This window comes from Hypanus sabinus, chromosome 10 (assembly GCF_030144855.1).
Source record: "Hypanus sabinus isolate sHypSab1 chromosome 10, sHypSab1.hap1, whole genome shotgun sequence".
Lineage (NCBI taxonomy): Eukaryota > Metazoa > Chordata > Chondrichthyes > Myliobatiformes > Dasyatidae > Hypanus > Hypanus sabinus.
The window spans coordinates 127,394,342-127,414,819 of NC_082715.1; the positions used below are offsets into that span (position 1 = coordinate 127,394,342).

Sequence of the window (20,478 nt, forward strand, 5' to 3'; positions counted from 1 at the left end):
AGGAGCTGTAATAACAATCTTGCAGCCAGATCAAATCTGACATACTTGAAAAATGCTTAACGCTCTCTTGTTTGGTTTATTTTGTTTTGTTTTTAAATCTGTTGAACAAATGACAGATGTGGTCTGTTTCTGAACGTGTAAACACTAAATTCATTGCACAAAATGTGTACAGTTGCATAGAGAGTTGCTCTGCCTGAAAATGCCTCTTGCACCTAGAATGCTTTACGTAGGCACAATCAGATGAATAAACAACTCCTGGGAAAGATTTTGACATAAGGCTTTTCTATATGTTTAATTTAAATTAGCTGCGAATAGATTCTAACAGATAGACAGATCCCCTATTGTTTGACCATATGTAACTGTTACTGCTGAATCCAATGTTAACCATAAAGACGTTATCGTTCACGTGCTGGATCCAACTAAAGACTGCCAGACAACGCAGCCCAGCAGCACTAAGTTACTGTTGGGAACCGATCCATGTATGGAAGCAAACTGACAAAACTACAGATAAGCTCAGACAGAGTTATGCAAACCATGTTTAGAGACACTTAAAGGACAAGACTCTTCCCTGATGCCTTACTGTTAAATTTAGAGAAGCTATTGTATGCTGCCTTTTCCATAAAGCTCCAAACAGCTTCAGGGACTTCTCTGAGGTAGGCTGCACAACTGTATTTCTTTAACTGCAATTTTCAAAACGTGTGTTCCTTACTCTGTTAGCTGCAGCCCCGTGTCAAGTAGTTGGAGGATGTTGTGTAACTGCAGTGGCAGTAGCCACACAAATGCTGCTTCTCAAAGTTACTCAGACCTAACTGTTTCAATGAACATGGCATCCCAGAATGACTTCAGTGTATAAGGTCTAGAGTGCTTGAGGATACTTGTTGTAAAAGATCCATTTCTATAAACTTTTGCAGTTGTTCAGTGTCCATTCACCAAAATAGATCCTGTAATAAACCCTCTGAAGAAAACAAATCTGACTAAAGCAGGGGCTTTTATTCTTTTGGACTGAGAATTTAGTGTATATTGAGGAAGTTAATGCTTCCAGAGTCCTGGCATCCTTTCAACATTTTTAATCATGTTAATTGATATGCTTAAATTGAAATCCTCTCATCCCTAGTGTAGTACTGAAGGAATGTTACATTGTCCAAAGTGACATTAAGCAGAAGTCTCCGCCTATCTCAACCATTCTTCAATTTTTATCAAAAAAAACGGAGGATTCTGGCCCACGTCCTTTAGTTGACGATACTATCAACGGGTTAGGTAGTCGTTTCTGTTGTTGAGATCTTGCAGTGATCAGGTTTGTCTTCAAAATACTACTGTTACACTTGAGGGTATTTCTTGAAAGGCCACTTGCAGAGTTTGTGGGCGATATGATGAGCCCGACAGACGCAAATCGTGTTTCCCTAACACGCTGCTCGACCAACACGTGATTCTTCATTCGGAAAGCCTGGGTGTTTATTTGCAGGTCATTCAATTCCCCGGATATTCCCCGGTTAGTGAAGTTGCGTGAATGAGACAATTATGAAATATTATATAAACACTTACATTTGAACGTGGAAGAAAGGGGTAGGATTACAATCTCGAGTGACATCCAAAGTCCATCGACGTATACCGCTCTAATGATAAAACAACGTGAACAATCTTATTTTCCCCTAACCCAAGAGTGCCAGGAAAATCTGATATCTAGCTCAAACGATTGACGTTAACAAAACATGAAATATCATCAAAATGAAATTAAATGCAAAGGAGAAAATGTAACAGTCGATCCATTGAGATGATATATTCTGATAATAGGTCTTGTAGGGTTATTCGTTTAATTTGAGCAAGTATCGGAATTCGTGTGCCTTGGGCTGTATTGTTAGGCTATACAACGGGTCACGGTTAACTGGGGGAAAAAAATCTCATTCTTGTATGCAGCGTAAGAAATTAAAATTATAACTGTCCGAAACTAGAATATTCAAAACAAGTGATAACTGAAATAACCGGCTGCCGTGCAAATTGGCAGAAAAGAAGCGAAGACTAACGGTTTGAATCCAAGCATTGGCACGGAATAATGAGCAGTGAACACAACCTCCATTACAGGAGCTTGCATTCCTATATTTTGAAAAAAAAATCATCTGAGCCGCGTAATGAAACTTCAAAGTGTGTGATGTCTGTCACAATAATGTGTAGTCTCCTCGCTTTCAGTACAGTAATTCACCTTGAGCAATGCTTTTCAGTTTCAGCAGGAAACGTTTCATCAATAAAATACAATCTAACACGATAGATTTTACACAGCCATGCAAATGCTCTGCTTTTGCTTTCAAAACTGATATATTTTCTATCTGTACATAAAGTGCTCCGTTTCGGTAATTTAATTGTTTCCATCCACATAGGCATTGATATAATTAATGTGCATTCATTTATTTAGGAGTTCAACACTGCAGTAATTCGCTGGTTTGCCAGGGGGCATAGCATTAAGCCATTCCCTCGAAGCACTGTGCAACAATCCCTTGGCAAAATATTATTTTTATCAGGTAATTATATTACTGCTATTTGCTGCTGTTGGAAAGTGAAATTCATACCCATTTAAGCAAGAAGCCTTGACTTCGGGTCATGTTTAACAATACCATGCTTGGATAGGAGTCTAGCGCAAATTTATCAATCGAGTTTCGCTTGTGTCACTTTAAGTTGAGTACAATTAACGTTTCTATTTTTTTTCGGAAAAGTATTCAGGAATAATCAAACGATAGGTAAGGTGGTTTTTTTAAAAAGGCACATAATCATAGAGAAGTACGGCACAGAGACGGGTCCTTCGGCCCATCTAGTCCATGCCGAAACTATTTAAACTGCCTACACCCATCGACATACACCGGGACCATAGCCCTCCATGTCCCTACTATCCATGTACCCATCCAAACTTCTCTTAAACGTTGAAATTGAACTCGCATGCACCATTTGTGCTGCCAGCTCATTCCACACTTTCACAACCCTCTGAATGAAGAAGCTTGCCCACATGTTCCCCTTAAACTTTGTACTTTTCACCCTTAACCCATGGCCTCTGGTTGTAATCCCACACAACCTTGGTGGAATATTGATATGACAGGTTAGTCTTCGTAGGTAAGGGCCTAATATATTAAAGTTGAAGTTAAGTTGCAACTTTACAAAGTATTAGTTAAGACTAAACTTGGGAGTATTCTGTGCAATCCTGGCTCTACACAACATGAAAGATGCGGTTTCACTAGAGAAAGTGCAGAGGAAATCTTTAGTTATGGAGAGAGACTGGAAGGGCTGGGTTTGTTTTCTTTGGCCTGAAGGAAGCAGGGTATATAAATTTCACAGTGATAGAGATTAGACTAGCTGTACTTGTCACATGTACATCAAAACATATCGTGAACTGCATCATTTGCATCAACAACTAATGCAATTCAAAGATTTGCTGGGGCAGCCTACAAGCCTCGTGGAAGTTGTTGATGAGTAAGATGTTGATGTAGATGAGATGAACTGAAGTGTCATTTATATACTATATGACTATCATTTTGAGAGCAAAGTTTAAATTTGTTATTGCAAAAATACATGTCTGAGTCTGAATATAAAATCCCTTAAAGTTAGCCTGTGATTCTATATTGCAATAAATGTGTGTAAACTCACTGAAAGCCCATTTAGAACTACCAGATTTCATGCAAGTTGAGACTTTGTGACATATGCAGTAATTGTTCTTGGAGCTAGATAACTGGCAGAGTCTTTACTGCAAAGGGAACAGGTTAAACAGGAAAGAATGGACACTTTGTGCTGTTGCAGGGTTTCAACCTGAAATATCCACAATTCCCTCCCCACCCTGATAATGCTTGACTTGCCAAGTTCCTCCAACAGATAGCTTGTTGCTTCAGATTCAGATGCTCTTGTCTCCATCTTGTTGTATATTTAGGACAGGAATAAACAGTCAATATTTTGGACCAAGACCCTCCATCAGGACTGGAAGGGAAGGGGGTAGAAAGCAAAAAATTGTGGTGGGGGGGGAACAGAGGGAGTACAAGCTAGCAGGAACAAGAATAATAAAGTGGCCACCTCTTCTCAACTACCCATCATCTCCCTCTGGTTATCCTCCTCCCTCCCATTCTTCTATGTTCCGTTAACCTCTCCAACTAGATTTCTTCTACAGCTCTTTATCTCTTCCATCTAGCCCTTCCCAACATCATACTTCACCCCCACTTCCGCCTCACCTATCACCTACTAAATTGTACTCCTTCCCCTCCCTGCTTCCTGCATTTCTTTTTTTCTGATTAATGCCACCTTTCTTTCCAGTCTGAAACATTAACTGTTTTTCTCCACTCCATAGGTTGGTTTCTTAAGGTTGTTATAGCTGGGAGCAGTAGTGGGGATAAGCTTCCATTACCTATTAAATGCTCCCAGTGATATACATCTCAAATGGCCTCTGTCAGCCAAGTCCAGCTCCTGGCTTTCACGTGGCTTCACTACTAAGCCCGGCAGAACCATTTCTACTGACAGGAGATGGGGGTAAACGTGGGTTACTGGAGCCTTAAAACCAGTCACTTTGGGCAAATGGGGCTCATTAGCTGCTGTAAGCAGCTTATCTTAAAGAAAGAAAATTCTGACCTCAAACCTCCACTGTTTTGTGGCTGTACCCATTCACAGGGAAAGCTTTGGGTGTAAACCACTAGGGAGAATCTGAAACTGGAGTCTCTAAGCCAGTCCTATGCTGAATTGAACCCTGACTGGCAACTCCTGCAATACTGCTGGTGCCAAACTGTACTGGTTTCTGCCATTCCTTTGGAATCACAGCTGTGTAGAGAGGGAGAGGCTGCTACATGGGCAACAGCTTGCTCTCCATATCGTACTGCCCTGGTCTAGCATATCACGTAGACAGCTGGGGTGCAACATTAATAGTTGTCCTCCGACCCTCAAGGTTCCTCCTGACTTTAGTTCCTGCAGCATTTTGTGTGTGATGTTCAGAACATCGTTCTATTGGTGATGATGCTAGTTGCCAAGAAAGGAGTGAGATGGCATTCAAATAAACTAAAAACCATAATTGTCAATGAGAACTTAGCAAATCTAAAGCTGCCTCTAACAATCTTTCCTTCAAAGAACTTTAAGAATGTCAGTGTCGTAGTAAATGGTATAAACAATCTTGCTTTTGCCATTGGGTCAGGCAGAGCATTTACTATACAACAGTTTGTGGACTTGTAGGTGGCCATGATTACTTTGTAATAATACAGCTTGCAAATATTTTCCAGCCTAAAGATTCATTACAACGGTTGCATATTTTAACCTAGAGTATATATATTTCCAAAATATGCCAGCCAACTGATTTTTTTTTTTGGCCTCTCTGACTGGAATTGTTGATCATTAAACTAGCTTTCTTCTTTGAAAAATTTGGTCACTGAAATGTAAAATAACATTCTAATATGGCCAAATTGAGAGTGTGCACCAGGGTTATTTATCAATTCTAGACAAGCAAAAAAACTGGACTTCATTAATCAATGAATAAACCTTAAAACAACTGAATTGCTTTAATTATTGGACTTGAAGCTTCGATGAGTATGATTGGTTTGAGAGGCTTCATTGTCCTTGTTTATGTAAATAAAAATAATTCTCTTAAATTCTGAGCTTCTCAGATGACAGTGCCGGAAGTATGTTCTAAAATATTGCTATTACATCATTTTACTAAATTTTTAAAGAGACTGCAGCTGCTTGACTTGCTTCTCACTATTGTCTACTGACTCAATAGAAAGGCATATCATTTTGAACAAAGGGATATCAGATAGAAATAGAACAGGCAACTGATCTATTGCAATGGAAACCAGTATTTGTAAACTGATGTATGTTATCTATGAACCATTAAGTGTTGGTTAGTGGCGGAGCAAATTAACCACATAGTGCTTTATGGATTAGGGTGCAGTTTTAAGGGATTAAAGCACAATTTCCCAGCATGCATCCATATTTTTTAATAAGTAGCTTGCCGTTTAGGCAAACAGCTCTAGAATGCGACTTTACAAGGAACTGAAAAACAAACGGAAGTTTTGTTTGGTACTAATCTTCACACTAATCGTAGTGATGAAGAAGACTCCCAAATGAGATAGGACAATTAATACAAATACGAGACCATCTGCAGATGTTGGAATCCAAGCAACACACACAAAATGCTGGAGAAACTCAGCGGGTCAGGCAACAGCTATGGAAAGGAATCAACAGTCAACATTTCAGGCCGAGAGCCTTCATTAGAATTAATAATTTGTATAGTTGATTTGTATAGGCAGCCATCGTTCCCAGGGGAGCATGAGTTTGTGCTTCTGGTGGACTGTGTCCTTCCCAGGGTGCAAGCCTGGGCAGGAAGAATTGAAAAAATGGCTGTTGCCAATGCAGCAGGTTCCCCCTCTCCACGTCACTGATGTAGTCCAAGGGAATGGCAAGTGCTGATACAGCTTGGCACCCATGTCATCACAGAGGTTGCCAGAGTGAAGTTGTAAATAACATCAAACTGCCTTAGGGATTTCTTTCTTGGGGTTTACTCCCAAAGCCTTTCCCAAGGGGGGATATGGGTGCAAGGCAGCAGAAATTTAAAATCAGAGTTTTCCTTCTCCTAGTTGGGCTGCCATCCAAGTCTGATGAGCCGCGTCTGCCTGAAGCAACTGGTTTTGAGGTGCCAGTGGTCCGCCTTTGCTCCTTCTGTTGCCAGTAGAAACAGTCTTGCTGGGCCTAGTAGCTAAGCTACATGTGAAGGGAACGAGTTGGACTTGGTTGTCAGAGGCTGTTAGAGACGCATGCTATTTGGAGCTCTTTATAGGTAGTAGGAGCTTGTCCCCACTGTCACCCCTGGCTATGACAGCCTTAGGAATCATATAATTTGTATGTGTACTTGTGAAAGACATTTGAAGTCACTGAATCTAGATGTTGGCTCATGAAATCAAAGAGACAGGTTTTTATTAATTTACTGGATGTCGATATTACTACAAGACTAGAGTTAATGGTCTACCCCTATGTCATTTGAGAAGGTGGTGAATGAGTTGAAGGATGGTTAGATGCAGAATTCCAGCAAGATAGCCCCATTCACAATGAAGGAATCAAATATTTCCAATTACATTAGTATATAACTTGCAGATGGTAATGCTTTAATGTCTTATTTTTAATGTTAAATTGAAGATTTGGTATGTTGTCATTAAAAAAATCTTTACAAGCAAATCCAAAATACTTTAATCATTGGAACATTTGTGATGCTAATGTTTATGACAGATTAGATACCATTCTTATTGGCTTAATTTTGGAGCTAATATGCAGGGTAATTTTTTTAATGTGCCTGTTAGATGGTGTGACCATTTTGAGAAGTTGGGAGAGTTGCATGTTCCAGGGTGCCCAGACTATATTTGACCTTGAGATATTAATGATAGTCATGGTTTCAAATCTTGTGTAGAGATGTTGGCCATTGCTTTGCATGTCTAAATGTAAACTGCTTCTTGGCACCTCAAATTGGAGTTTTAAGATCGAGGTGCATGGGATACTTTTCTGCAGATTTGCAACTGCATATTGTGCAATCATTAGTCTACATCCCCACATCTGGCTTGTGAAAGAGACATCACTGAAGATGGTGGTACTGATATTGAATGTGAAAAAAACTGTTTAAGGAATAGAATGTAAAAACAGCAATGAATTGTGGCCAAGCTCGGTGTTTGTATTCCACACCAAACTAATTAGATTAAGGTGTTGCATGTTGATATGTATGAATGACATGGCCAGAGATATAAGCCATAACCTCAAAGTTTACCAAAATCAAAAGAAGTAAACATGATTCATTGAGAAAGATGTTGGCATGACAGGAGTATATAAGAGAAAAAGCAATCTTGCAAACAGAGTCCCAGAAGTGTGAAAGTAAAGCATTAGTAGGAATTCTTCCCTGCTGAATGGGTGAGGTATACCAAGTAATCAGTACTTGTAAGTGAGCTATCAGAGAAACCATGACACAATCTCCAAAGGTGGCAGTAAGAGAGTGCTGCATTCATTACATATGTAAAGGTAGAGTCAAAGAATTAATGTTAACTTCATTTGATAGCATTGACTAGACATTATCCAATTCATTTTTTCAAGGGTGCGGCATGGAATATCATAGTTTCAATAAGATGACTATAATGGCACAGTGATATGAAGACAATATAGACAGTGGGATTATCCTCCTTGAAGAAGAGAAAATTAATTTGTTAAACTTCTACCGGGAGTTTGTAAAATTTCTTCAAAATATAAGTTCATTGTCAAAAGAAATGGATCATTGTTTTCTGGTCAGTTGTTAGTGGAAAATGCTAACTATAAGACTGGTGGAAACAAATTTAATTTAAGTCTGGAGGTTACTTGGGTAACTGAGTGTGGGCCTAGCTGGATAACTTCTTCAATTGGTGTAAGTATAGTAGAGTAAACTAATTGCTTTGTTAGTTATTGATACTAAAACTGTTATGTTCTTCAGTGAAAATAATGCGGAAGTGTGTCCATGTGTTTTAGGAAAATATTGCAGCCAGCATGTGCAAAGCCCAGGGGTACTGACCAGATAATTTAGTGATATTGGTTGATCTACAAATTGCTTTCTTAAAAGGAGTGTAACAGGATATACTAATGTGTGGCTTGACCAATACAGGGATTGTAGTTATAATTTCTAGAATGGGGCTTGATCCCATGAGCATCTAGTAGGGCGAGACCCAGTGGTTGCTGGTCATTGTTTACCCTCTATATGTATGTATTTATATATAATCGCATAATGCATAGAAAATAGAACAAAGATTTTCACTAGCAAGGAGAAAATAATCATTTGTTTCCTATCACCCAAAAATGCATCAGCTGCATAGATTAATGCATATGCACCAATGAAATAATCTCTAAATCATTATGTTAAATAGTGGGTTTTTACCTTTGCTCAAAAGAATCTGATAAACAAAAGCAATGCCATTTCAAGTTAGCTTTTATCAAAAAGTGACTTGCTGGCTGTTATTCCTTGGGTACTATATATCAAAAACAAACTGCGTACCTTCATGGCATTTCCTATGTTTTGCCTTGCCAATCCACAATATTTCTTGCATAATTATCAATTGTGCCAGCCATTTTAGTACATCTTTAAGTTGTATAGACATATCTAAGATGTATGATATTAATAATATCTAACTATTCCTACCATTATTTGGAAACTTGCTCCAAGGACAAACAAATGCAATGTTTTAGTCACTTAGTATGTTAGCCAGTTAAAGTGCAATTTAGTTTCCACAATTATTGACCTTAGGAATTAAAGTAATGCAGATCAAGATGCAATAGCAACAAGTTATTGATTGACAACTACATTTCCCATAACTTGCTGTTCATTAATGTAACCAAGTCTTCCTAATAAAGTCCTCCAGATGCATGTAAAGTTACATAGCAAGCATGCCATTTGCGTGATGTACTCAATATTTAATTTTTTTAAGTGCATTATGTGTAAATGCACACAAAATCTGCCCATGAAAAAATGGGCTCAATGAAGCAGTTCGATTAATGGTTCAACCTTGTATTACAACTGCTGAGACATACATTTGGAGATGGAGGTAGTTTTATACTAGCCGATCAGTGGATGGTTGCTCTATATTTCAGTATATTACAGCCTGACGAGTCTTCCTAGTACCAAATAAGGTAATAACAGCAGATTCGAACACTGAAGGTGTTTCCGTAAAATTACGAATAGAAAACGCGATATGTTAATTTGTTTGCATTAATCCGAGCTTTCCGAAAGGCAGATTTTTTATATATATAAGCTTTATTACTAAAGCAGTTCTATTTTTCCCTCTCACTTCTACTTCCCGAGCTCGCTGGAGATGGTTCCTCTTTAAGACGGCCGGCAGAATGATCAATGAAGTAGGTGGGTCGGTCGGAGATAAGAATACTGGCAAGGCGCCCATGATGCACTGCAAGCCTGGGCTTTCTCACGATCAGAAATCGGAAAATAGTAATTGCCTTAGACAGCCGTAGTGCTCGGGTTGCACAGTACTCGGATGCTCGGTGAACACAGTTATATTACGCAGAAATGCTCTACGCATAATAATGAAAACATAATGCGGAGAAACTTTGACCATTCCACATCTGCTAGGCTCGATCTCAGCTTCGTACTTTCTCCAATAACGATTAATATTTTCTCCAGTATGAGACCGATTGGCACCCTCTGTAGCTGTGACTAAACGCGAGATCTAGCGGGTTTCATTTAGCTCGTTTATTTTTCTCGAAAGCTATAATGGTAAAATCGTTCTACTGATTTGCAAGCAAGGCGAAGGCAAGTGGACGTCAGATCCAGGAACCACCGATTGAACGCTGTGGTATGTTCGGCTTGTTTTACAGGATGTAGAATTTTTTTATGGAATTTATTTTCTTTTGCAAATCATTTTGATATTTATCACAGACCTGATTAAAAATCCAGGTCCCCGGCTGGAGTTCGACCACTCAATTTTCAGGTATTTCTTTTAAAAGGGGAAAACGATTACATGCACGGAAATATCATCATGCCGTGGCGTTTATTTTAAATGTAGGGGGTGGAAAGAGAGCTGTGTAGTGTGTAACGAAAGTGACCCGGGAAATTAAATTGACCGAATGGCTTTGAGAAGGGAAGCCCAGTGCGTTTTGTGATTATTGTTGTAACATTGTAACTGACATACGTGACTTTGCTCATTTTTGAATGTACGGTACAGTAATATTTTAGCAAATGTTTGATGACACCATAGTTAGGCTAATGAATGGAGTCGGACTTTCATTCCTCATGTTACGGAGGGACTGGGTCTCTGGTCTTGCTTTATTAGTCAGGTTTGTTGATAATGTAAAGGGAAATGTTACGTTTTGCGTTGAAGTACATGTGTGATAATACAATCATAGGTTAGATTAACCCTGTTATTCGCCATCTGTGTTTTTGTAAAATCCGGAACACCATTCATTAGATGGCGAGTTATTCCCGCAAAGCCTTGTACAGAAATTCACTGATTTTATTTTTGTTTGGTTGTATCTAGATCGAAGCTGGATTCCTTTCGAGAACCACCATGCTAAGGTCGTGGAAAGCGGCGCCTTGTTCGCCCGTAATGAATGCTGGGTTTACATTGGCGATCCTGTTCACTTGCCTTCAAGAAGTAAAAACGGAGAAAGTGCCCGGAGCCGAGAGCAACTCGTCCAACTGCGGCGGTACCTACAAGTGCAAAGAGGGCGTGATCTTGCCCGTGTGGTACCCGCAGGACCCTGCCGTCGGCGACAAGGTAGCCCGGGCCATCGTCTACTTCGTGGCGCTGATCTACATGTTCCTGGGTGTGTCCATCGTAGCGGACCGTTTCATGTCCTCGATCGAGGTGATCACCTCGCAAGAGAGGGAGATCACGGTAAAGAGAGCCAATGGCGAGACCAGCACCACCACCGTGCGCCTGTGGAACGAGACAGTGTCCAACCTCACGCTGATGGCGCTCGGCTCGTCGGCGCCCGAGATCCTGCTCTCAGTCATCGAAGTGTGCGGTCACGGCTTCCACGCCGGCGAGCTGGGGCCCAGCACCATCGTGGGTAGCGCCGCCTTCAACACCTTCGTGATCATTGCCATCTGCGTGTACGTGGTGCCCGACGGCGAGGTGCGGCGCATCAAACACCTGCGGGTCTTCTTCGTCACGGCCGCATGGAGCATCTTCGCCTACGCCTGGCTCTACCTCATCCTGGCCGTCATCTCCCCCGGCGTGGTGGAGCTGTGGGAGGGTCTGCTCACCCTCGTCTTCTTCCCGGTCTGTGTTATGTTCGCCTGGGTGGCCGACCGCCGCCTACTCTTCTACAAGTACGTCTATAAGAAGTACCGAGCGGGCCGCCACCGCGGCGTCATCGTGGAGACCGAGGGCGACCGGCCCAGCAAGGCCGACATCGAGATGGATGGCAAGATGCTCAACTCGCACGAGGTAGCGACAGCGGCCGCCGCCGCTGGCGGCGAGGCCGAAATGCCCGAGGCGGTGGTGACGGTGGCGGGGGGCGCCAAGGACCAAGAGGAGGAGTCCCGGCGGGAAATGGCGCGCATCCTGAAGGAGCTGAAGCAGAAACACCCGGACAAGGAGATGGAGCAGCTGATCGAGCTGGCGAACTACCAGGTACTGAGCCAGCAGGCCAAGAGCCGCGCCTTCTACCGCATCCAGGCCACCCGCCTCATGATCGGCGCCGGCAACATCCTCAAGCGGCACGCCGCGGACCAGGCGCGCAAGGCCGTGTCCATGCACGAGGTGCGGCCCGAGGTGGACGAAGGGCCTGTCAGCCGCATCTACTTCGACCCCGGCAGTTACCAGTGCCTGGAGAACTGCGGCTCGGTGGCGCTGACCGTCGTGCGCCGGGGTGGCGACCTGACCAACACGGTGACGGTCGACTACCGCACCGAGGACGGCACTGCCAACGCCGGCTCCGACTACGAGTTCACCGAAGGCAGCTTGGTCTTCAAGCCGGGCGAGACCCAGAAGGAGATCCTGGTGGGGATTATCGACGACGACATTTTCGAGGAGGACGAGAACTTCTGCGTGCACCTCAGCAACCTGCGCGTGGGCGGCGTGGCCGTGACCGCGGCCGCGCCGGCACCCGCGCACGCGCCGTCGCCGAAAGCCGGGTCGGCCGCGACGGCAGCGCAGCCGCCAGCGGCCGGCGTGACGGGCGAGAGCAACAACGACGCAGCGTCCGTGACCTGTGCTGCCGTCACAACCACCGCCAGCAGCGCCGCCGCCAATCACGTAGCGACGTCCGGCGCCTGCGCCGTCTCGGAGATCGCGTGCCTGGTGGCACCCAGCACGGCCAACGTCACCATCTTCGACGACGACCACGCCGGTATCTTCAGCTTCGAGGAGAAGGTGATGCACGTGAGCGAGAGCGTGGGCGTGATGGAGGTGAAGGTGGTGCGCGCCTCAGGGGCGCGTGGCACCGTGCTCGTGCCGTACCGCACGATGGAGGGCAGCGCGCGCGGCGGCGGCGAGGACTTCGAAGACACGACCGGCGAGCTGCAGTTCGAGAACGACGAGATCGTGTAAGTGGTTGCCGGGCTGTGGCGTGGGTGGGGAGGGTGCCCGCCTACTCCTTCCCCTCTCTGCTACTGTGAAACATGTAGTTTGTCAGTGATGCCATATGATTCTCTTCATCTGGGCAGGGGGCGATTTCTGTTGCTAGTGATTCGGACGTTCAGTTCCGCTTTCCCCATGTCCGCCGAGTAGTGTCCATTTCTTTCACCCTTTTCCTACCAAAGGAATGCCTTAAGGATGATGCTTCTATATCACACCATAGATACGGGACAAGTGGCCTAATTTAAGAATGAATTTGGGAAGAAGACACCCGGGAATAGTTGTTGAGGCGGCAGCTGAAAGACAAATTGGGAAATAATTCACTTGGGGTCCTTGCAAGGCATTTTTTTTTAAAGTCATTGTTCTATAGGTTTCCTGTTCTATATGATCGAGGGTAAATCTTCAACTAGTTGTGCATTAGTTTAGAAGGAAGGTGGGCTGAATGGTTTATAGTTTTTTTTGTCAGGTTTTGTGCCATGAACTTTCGGAAAAAAAGGAAACCGTAGTTTTTGCACAGTCCCTAAATTTTGTGTAGTTTTTCCCCTCCATCTGATTGGTGCTTTTTACAGCATTTTATTATCAAGGTGTGACAATGTCCAAAGAAGCCTTATCCTATGCTTCACGACTTTATAAGAGTGGAATATGGGGAATGCTGACAGGTGTGTTGCTTTTATCATTGGGAGCGGATTTTGCTCATCTGACCCTACTAGGGATCAGATTTGTGTCTTGGACGTGGGAGTGCAGCTGCTAGTCTACCTGGTGGATTCCTATCAACCTATGTTCTTGGCACTTACTGTGTGGGATAAGTGTAGGCTAAGGCTTCATTAATGATTAGAATATTCGTTACTAATGGTATTTAGCAAGAAAATTCTTTAGATAATATTTGGAAGGCTAAAGGAGAACTGGTGGATTTTTTACAGTTTCATTCCTTTTCATAGCAGATTGGTAACGGTCAGCTTTTGGTTTCAGAAAAGCTGAATGGGTATAGTTGCTGCAAGCAGTCTTTGGGTCAGCAAAGCAGGTAGGGTGGCTGTTGGTTGTAAAAAAAAGCAAACACCTGGTTTTGTTGTTGTCACTTGTCACAATGGCTCTGCAGCCTGTTGCGATCAGCTGTTTTTACCAGGATTGAGGTGGCTGGGACTGTTTAGTGTGGTAGAGGTAAATGCACTTCTAGTTTTGCAGTCTGGTTTAGTGTAAAACCACAATTTGCACTGCCTCTACTTTATTGCAGCTGTGAATGGACATGCACAATAGGCATTTATGCTGGAACTGGAAATGCCCATGACATTACTCACTTTATGCAGGAAGATAAAGTGGATAATAAAGTATGGGTTGTTGGGATTTATGATGTCCATTACATTCCCCATGTGTTTTTAGAGCCTTGAGAGTGAGAACCTGAAAGCACGTTGAACCTTGAGACTGTCCCTCCATTCATTTACAACATGGCTAACCTTTATCTAACTGTTCTTCATTGCTCTGCATAATTTGATATACTTAAATTAAAAACCTGTTGGATTTTGATTTTCAAGTTCAAAAGACTGACTGACCTCACGCGTTGCAGATTTCCACTGTGGGGAAAGGGTATTCTGATTTCACCGCTAATGTGCATGGTAGAAAGGCATGTGGAATTTCAGCCAGTGTGGGGAATCCTCTTGCAAGTATGGCTATTGTAACCTCTCCTGGTCAGCCTTGCACTTTTGACTGACCTCCCACTTCCCACATTTGATAGTGATACATTTGTTTGTTGTTATTAACAGTTCAACTGTGATGGGAATTGCACTGCACTGAAATAAAAAACTGGTATTTGGATCAATCTCGTATTTTCTAAGCGGTGCAGTTTTGGAGACATGTCAAGACAGTAGTGATGTTCTGCTTTGTCCTGCAGTGAGGGAGAACTCCTGGTGAGTGAGTGAAGAAGGCTGAGGATCAATAGATTAAGTGGTATCATGAGGTTGGTTATACCTACCTACAGATCAAGTGTATATCTGTGACACTGTTCCTTCCCAACACAACCTAATTTTTGATCTACTGCATAATTCTAGTTAATACTTTTAACATAAAACAACCTTCACCCTATAATTTGTCAATCACCACATTTTGCAAGGGGCTATTACTACGGATGTAATTCATGTGATTAGTGTCTTGTTCAACCAAGTTAACAAATGGCCTAGATAGTAGCACGCACAAGATGCTGGAGGAACTTAGCAAGTCAGGCAGCATCTATGGAAAAGAGTAGAGTCAATGTTTCGGCCCAAGACTCTTCGTCAGGACTGAAAATAAGTCAGATGAAAGGTATCGGTCCAGAAATGGACTGTTCACTCTTCCACATAAATGCTGCCTGACCTGCTGAGTTCCTCCAGCATTTTGTGTGTGCTGCTTTGGATTTCCAGCATCTGCAGATCTGCTCATGTTTGTGAAGCCACTTTCATATGTCACACTGTATAGTTTCTATTCCAACTGTTACAATTTTACATTTTTTTTCAATGAATTTTTTTCAAGATGAAGATAGGATGCTTAAGGTGGCAGATTCAGGGCTTTTGTGTGCTAATATTATGTCTGATGGCTAAGCTTGGGACCCAAGTCTGCAGTTCAGATGGTTTTGCTGACCTTGGTAGTTGATTTTAACTTGTTCTATGTGCTTTAATTGAAAATGTCCCAAGAGGGGTTAATGTTCTCTTCATTGAAACACTTGTTAGTGATGTCTATTAGCCCATAGCCCATCTGCAGGAAAGGAGATGCCAGGTTTTTTAACATTCAATTGAGTTTCATTATCATGAACCCAAGTTTTTTTTTCAAAGCCAGTAAATACAGAAGCCTGAGAGTGGATTGCATTATTTTGAGCTGTGATTGATATTCTCGACTACTTTGTGTTTTAGTAAGGCTCACTGGAAATGGGTTTCCATTTATGTTCTGACTTTGTCCGCGACCCAAGCTGGAGCACGTGGAAATACTCCACACTAAATAGACTTCATTCCTAAGTATGACCACCGGCACTGCTCCTTTCAGATCTCTATAATGTTATCAATGAACCTACTAGACCTTGCAGGAGTTGTTTGTCATAAAGTTTGAATAAAATTTTGTGCATTTCCAAGACAAAATAAGCAATAAGGTTGCTAATCAATGGCACAATAATACATGTTGATTGCTTAATAGATTCTAAAAAAAGGGCTTAAGATTTGGGTCAATACTAAAATCAAGCAGGCATTTTATTTACTTGTCCAATATATGCAATACAGGTGAAAATTAACCACTATTTTAAAATGCATTTATACATCTTTCAACTTTTCATTATTTGGTGTGTACATCACGATCTAATTTGTTTAAAGGCAAGTTTTGTTCAATTAAAAGACAACTATTTGGCATTCAAAATGGTTATTTTGTATTTGAATGTTTGATAACCCAATCATTTAATTTATTTGAAATCTGTTTTTTTTAAATTGAAGTGCCAGATTTATTAGCAGAATAAGTAATACAGCTGGTTGTGCATATTGCTTTGACCTTGTAATTTCACCAAACCAACATGCAGTGCTTGAGTGTTGTGCTTAAGTTCTTCCATACAGAGTTATTAACACTGCCAGAATTTTAATGCAATTTTTGATGTGTTAAAGTAATTTTTAAAGCACAGTGACACTTGGCCTTCTATCTCAGAGTTACATGCCCAAGAAGACCTCTGTGCTTTGTAATTTCTCACCAGTTCAAGAAAAATAATTGGGCGGCGAGCTTCTGTCATATTTACAATTGGCTCTTTTACCCCCACATTAATGGGCACCTGGGATTATGTTATTTTTGTGTCGTTTGGCTGCAGAAAAAGAATATTATAAAATGGGTATCTCCCAGTTACAGCTGACACACTTGAGGTGTTCATGGGTCAAATTTATTGTTAAATTGTCTGTTGCATTGGATTTTAATTGTTGACAGGTTGTGCAAGCCAATGACAGAGCCAATATTTATTATCAATCCCTAAAAACCCTTGAATAAAAACTTGCTGGGCTATTTCAGAGTGATTGAATGCTGTTCATGGAAGGAAATTGAAGCTAAATGATCACATTTTAGCTCAAAGTTTCTTCCATGAAGAGCATTAGTAAGTTGGTTGGGCTTTCAGATGATCTACTGGTTTTGTGGTCAATACTAATTATTTTATTCTAAATTGATTTTGCAACTTACTTCTTGCAGACGTATTTGCATCCCACTAGGGAAGCTAGGCAATTTAAACAAGTAACTGCATCAACAATCTGGATATTTGCTGGTTACTAAATGCAGCTGCCTAACTTTCACAAAAAAAAAGCAGTGCTATTTTGGACCCATTTGCAATGATGCTTCTAAAAGGCTAGTGAGCAAACATGAGTTAAACCAGGAGCTCCTGATATAGGTCAAATGAACTTTGGAGGATTGCAAAGAGGAAGAGAATAAAGAAATGTATTGCAGCATGAAATTTAAAAGACCTTACAGATTATTAGAAGATGTAATTTTAGCATATTATTATTGCAGAAAAGAAAAATGCCTACCATCTACTAAGTTTTCAGGAACAATGAAAGAAAATAGAGGCTACTGACAATCTTTTTAAAAAGGAAAGGGCAAGGCTATTGTGTAGAAGGATTACTTTATTGTGAACTCTTCCCTCCCCATTGCCTAATTGCTTGCATTTCCCTGTTCATAATACTCACAGCAAATAGTGATGTTAATGTAGTATGACCCCTCTTGTGAAGCTGCACTACTAGTAAGTGCATTAATTGGAATCGGGCCCACACCCCATGAATCTGAAACGCAGCATGTACATTTTATGGCAGAGAAGAACATCAGCTTAGTGCCCTGTTAATCATCAGTACTACTTATGCTACACAAAGCATGTCTCCCCTCTAAACAACTTACATTTGTAGTGTTCCTTTCTTGCTGTATTAAATGAGTTCAACTGTTTTTTTTTATCTACACCAGTATTGCCATTTTCTGCTGTTTTTAAGTCTGCAGTATCCATTCTCCAGCTGCTAGGTTGTTTGCATCAGCCAGAAACGGCAGAATGGGAAGTTCCAATGGTGCCCTCCAATTTGAAAGAACACAGACAGATCTTGGCAGATATGGAGAACAGATGTGACTGTCCATGTGTTTAAATGTGGTCTTTCCTTGGACCAGAGTTGCAATTTGCTGACTTGGACAGCCCCTTGGGTATCAGAATTAACTTTGGCATCCCTAGATACCATCTGCTGCAAGTTGTCCTGCAGATAACATGTAGCCTGTTTAATGGATGTTAAGGTCACTATTGTAATGAATGTGGCAGACGATTGTCTAAACCAGTATCAGTCAATCAGTTATCCATGGAAGTGTCAGCTGAGTGATGAACATTTCATTGCTTGGTTGGGCCAGTACACTTGCTAGTAGAAAGAAATGGTCACTGAAGCATAATTTCTGTACTTCAGAGTAACATGAATATGGTGTTCATATGCAGCACCATACATTCAGTTAAACAATCTGCAAGATTTAAAAAGATATATTAAATTCGGCATTGATTTTCTGTGCTAGCATTCCTTTTCTGCCGGTAAGATAAGTTGTTTATTCTATGTGAAGTATCGATCATCATGATAGTGTTTTGATTTTTGTTTCCTTCTGTTATTTACAAGGTGAATGTTTACATAAATGAGGCAAAAGAGGGTAGGGAGCATTTACAAGGATGTTTTGAGCTTGAGTATTTTGTTTGAGATTAGGTTGTCTGGATTAGGGTTATCAATATATTTAATGAAATATTTCAGCCCTGACTTAAAGGTACAAATGAAGATATCAAGGATTCACATGACCAAAAAAAAGTAGAGAAGTAGCAACATGGATTTAGTTGATTGAAGTCTAGAAGGATTTCCCACCCCACCCCCAACTGGCAGGATAGTGAAGGATTGGAATCAACTATGGGCAAATTCTGGGGATGAACCATCAGAATGATTTGTTTAGGCAGAAATGTCTTCTAAAATGGGGATTCCCATCCTTTTTTATGCCATGAACCTCTAGCAATAACCAAGGGATCCGTGGACCCCAGGTTGGTAACCCCTGTTCTGTAACCCCTGTTCTAAAAGATACCTGAATGAACACTGGAAGAACTGTAAATTGCAAGGCTTGGCGGTAGAATAAAATATGGTTACACACAGCCAGAATGGGCATGATGTGCCAAATGGCTTGCTTTGCTGCAAGTTTCTATTACCGTATTGACTTGGATAAAGAGTAATTTAAGTTGAAGGACGTGGCAGTATTTGCTGTTAATCTTGTATAGGGTTTCTTTTACGCCAAAGCTTAAATGATGTTTCAAGTCAAGTAAATTGAGAAAATTAGATTTTTCTTGATCTTTTTAAACCATAATTGTGGAAGATGGGTAGAAATTCTGGAGAGTTGAAGCAGCCAGGCATTAGGAGTCTTTAAGCAAATAATGACATGGGAACAGAATTTGCCAAAGTTCATTACGAGGGGTGATTGACAAGTTTGTGGCCTAAGGTAGGAAGAGTCAATTTTAGAAAACTTAGGACATTTATTTTTCAACATGGTCTTCTACATTTACACACTTAGTCCAGCGGTCGTGGAGTATATGGATCCCTTCTTTGTAGAAGTCGGCGTCTTGGACCTCCAGAAGTGGTCCAAAGCAGGGGTGATTGATAAGTTCATGATCTAAGGTAGATACAGCTCTTGTTACATGCACATGCAGTTCAACTCTGAGTGATTATGCAGAAAGTTTGAAGTTAATAACCCATCTCCTACCTTAGGCCATGAACTTACCAATCACCCCATGCTGTGGACCACTTCTGGAGGTCCAAGGCGCCGGCTTCTACAAAGAAGGGATGCATATGCTTCATGACCATTGGACTAAGTGTGTAAATGTAGGAGGGGACCATGTTGAAAAATAAATGTGCTAGGTTTTCTAAAATTGACTCCTACCTTAGGCCATAAACTTGTCAATCACCCCTCGTGCAATCCTTAGCAAGTGCCTTGAATGCTATTACCTCTTAGAAAGTGAAACCCAGTGACAAAACTTCACTCCCAAGGACAACTCAATGCCTTCTATGCTTGATTTGGAGAAACCTTCACACACTCCCACAACCCCTGATGACCCTGTGATTTCACTTTCTGGGGCTGACATGAGCATCCTTCAGGACAGTGAACCTACGTAAAGCATCCGGCCTAGATTGGATACTTGGCCGAGCAGAAAGACCTGTGCTGACCAACTGGCTCAAGAGTTCCCCAGTATCTTTATACTCTCGCTTTGGCAGTCTGTGGTACCCCACCTGCTTCAGAATGATTTCTGTAAAGGGAAATCTTGCCTGACAAGTCTGTTAGGAGTTCTTTGAAGAAGTAAGAAGTAGGGTGGACAAAGAAGAGGCAGTGAATGCCATTTACTTAGATTTTCAGAAAACATTTGATAAGGTGCAACACACGAGGCTGCTTAACAAGATAAAATCCTATGGTGTTACAG

General features: G+C 41.7%; 1 protein-coding gene across 7 annotated transcripts in view; it reads left to right on the forward strand.

Moving 5' to 3' along the window:
• The first annotated feature begins 635 nt into the window (after positions 1–635).
• Positions 636–20,478, forward strand: part of LOC132401089 (sodium/calcium exchanger 1-like) — a 221,675-nt gene continuing 201,832 nt past the window's right edge. For 3 of the 7 annotated variants that reach the window (XM_059982907.1, XM_059982911.1, XM_059982912.1), the window contains exons 1-2: positions 9,834–10,310; positions 10,992–13,006. In XM_059982907.1, the coding sequence (XP_059838890.1) occupies positions 11,022–13,006 (1,985 nt within the window). In that variant the 5' untranslated portion in view covers positions 9,834–10,310; positions 10,992–11,021. The other 4 variants (XM_059982910.1, XM_059982914.1, XM_059982908.1 and 1 more) reach the window with 4 other exon arrangements.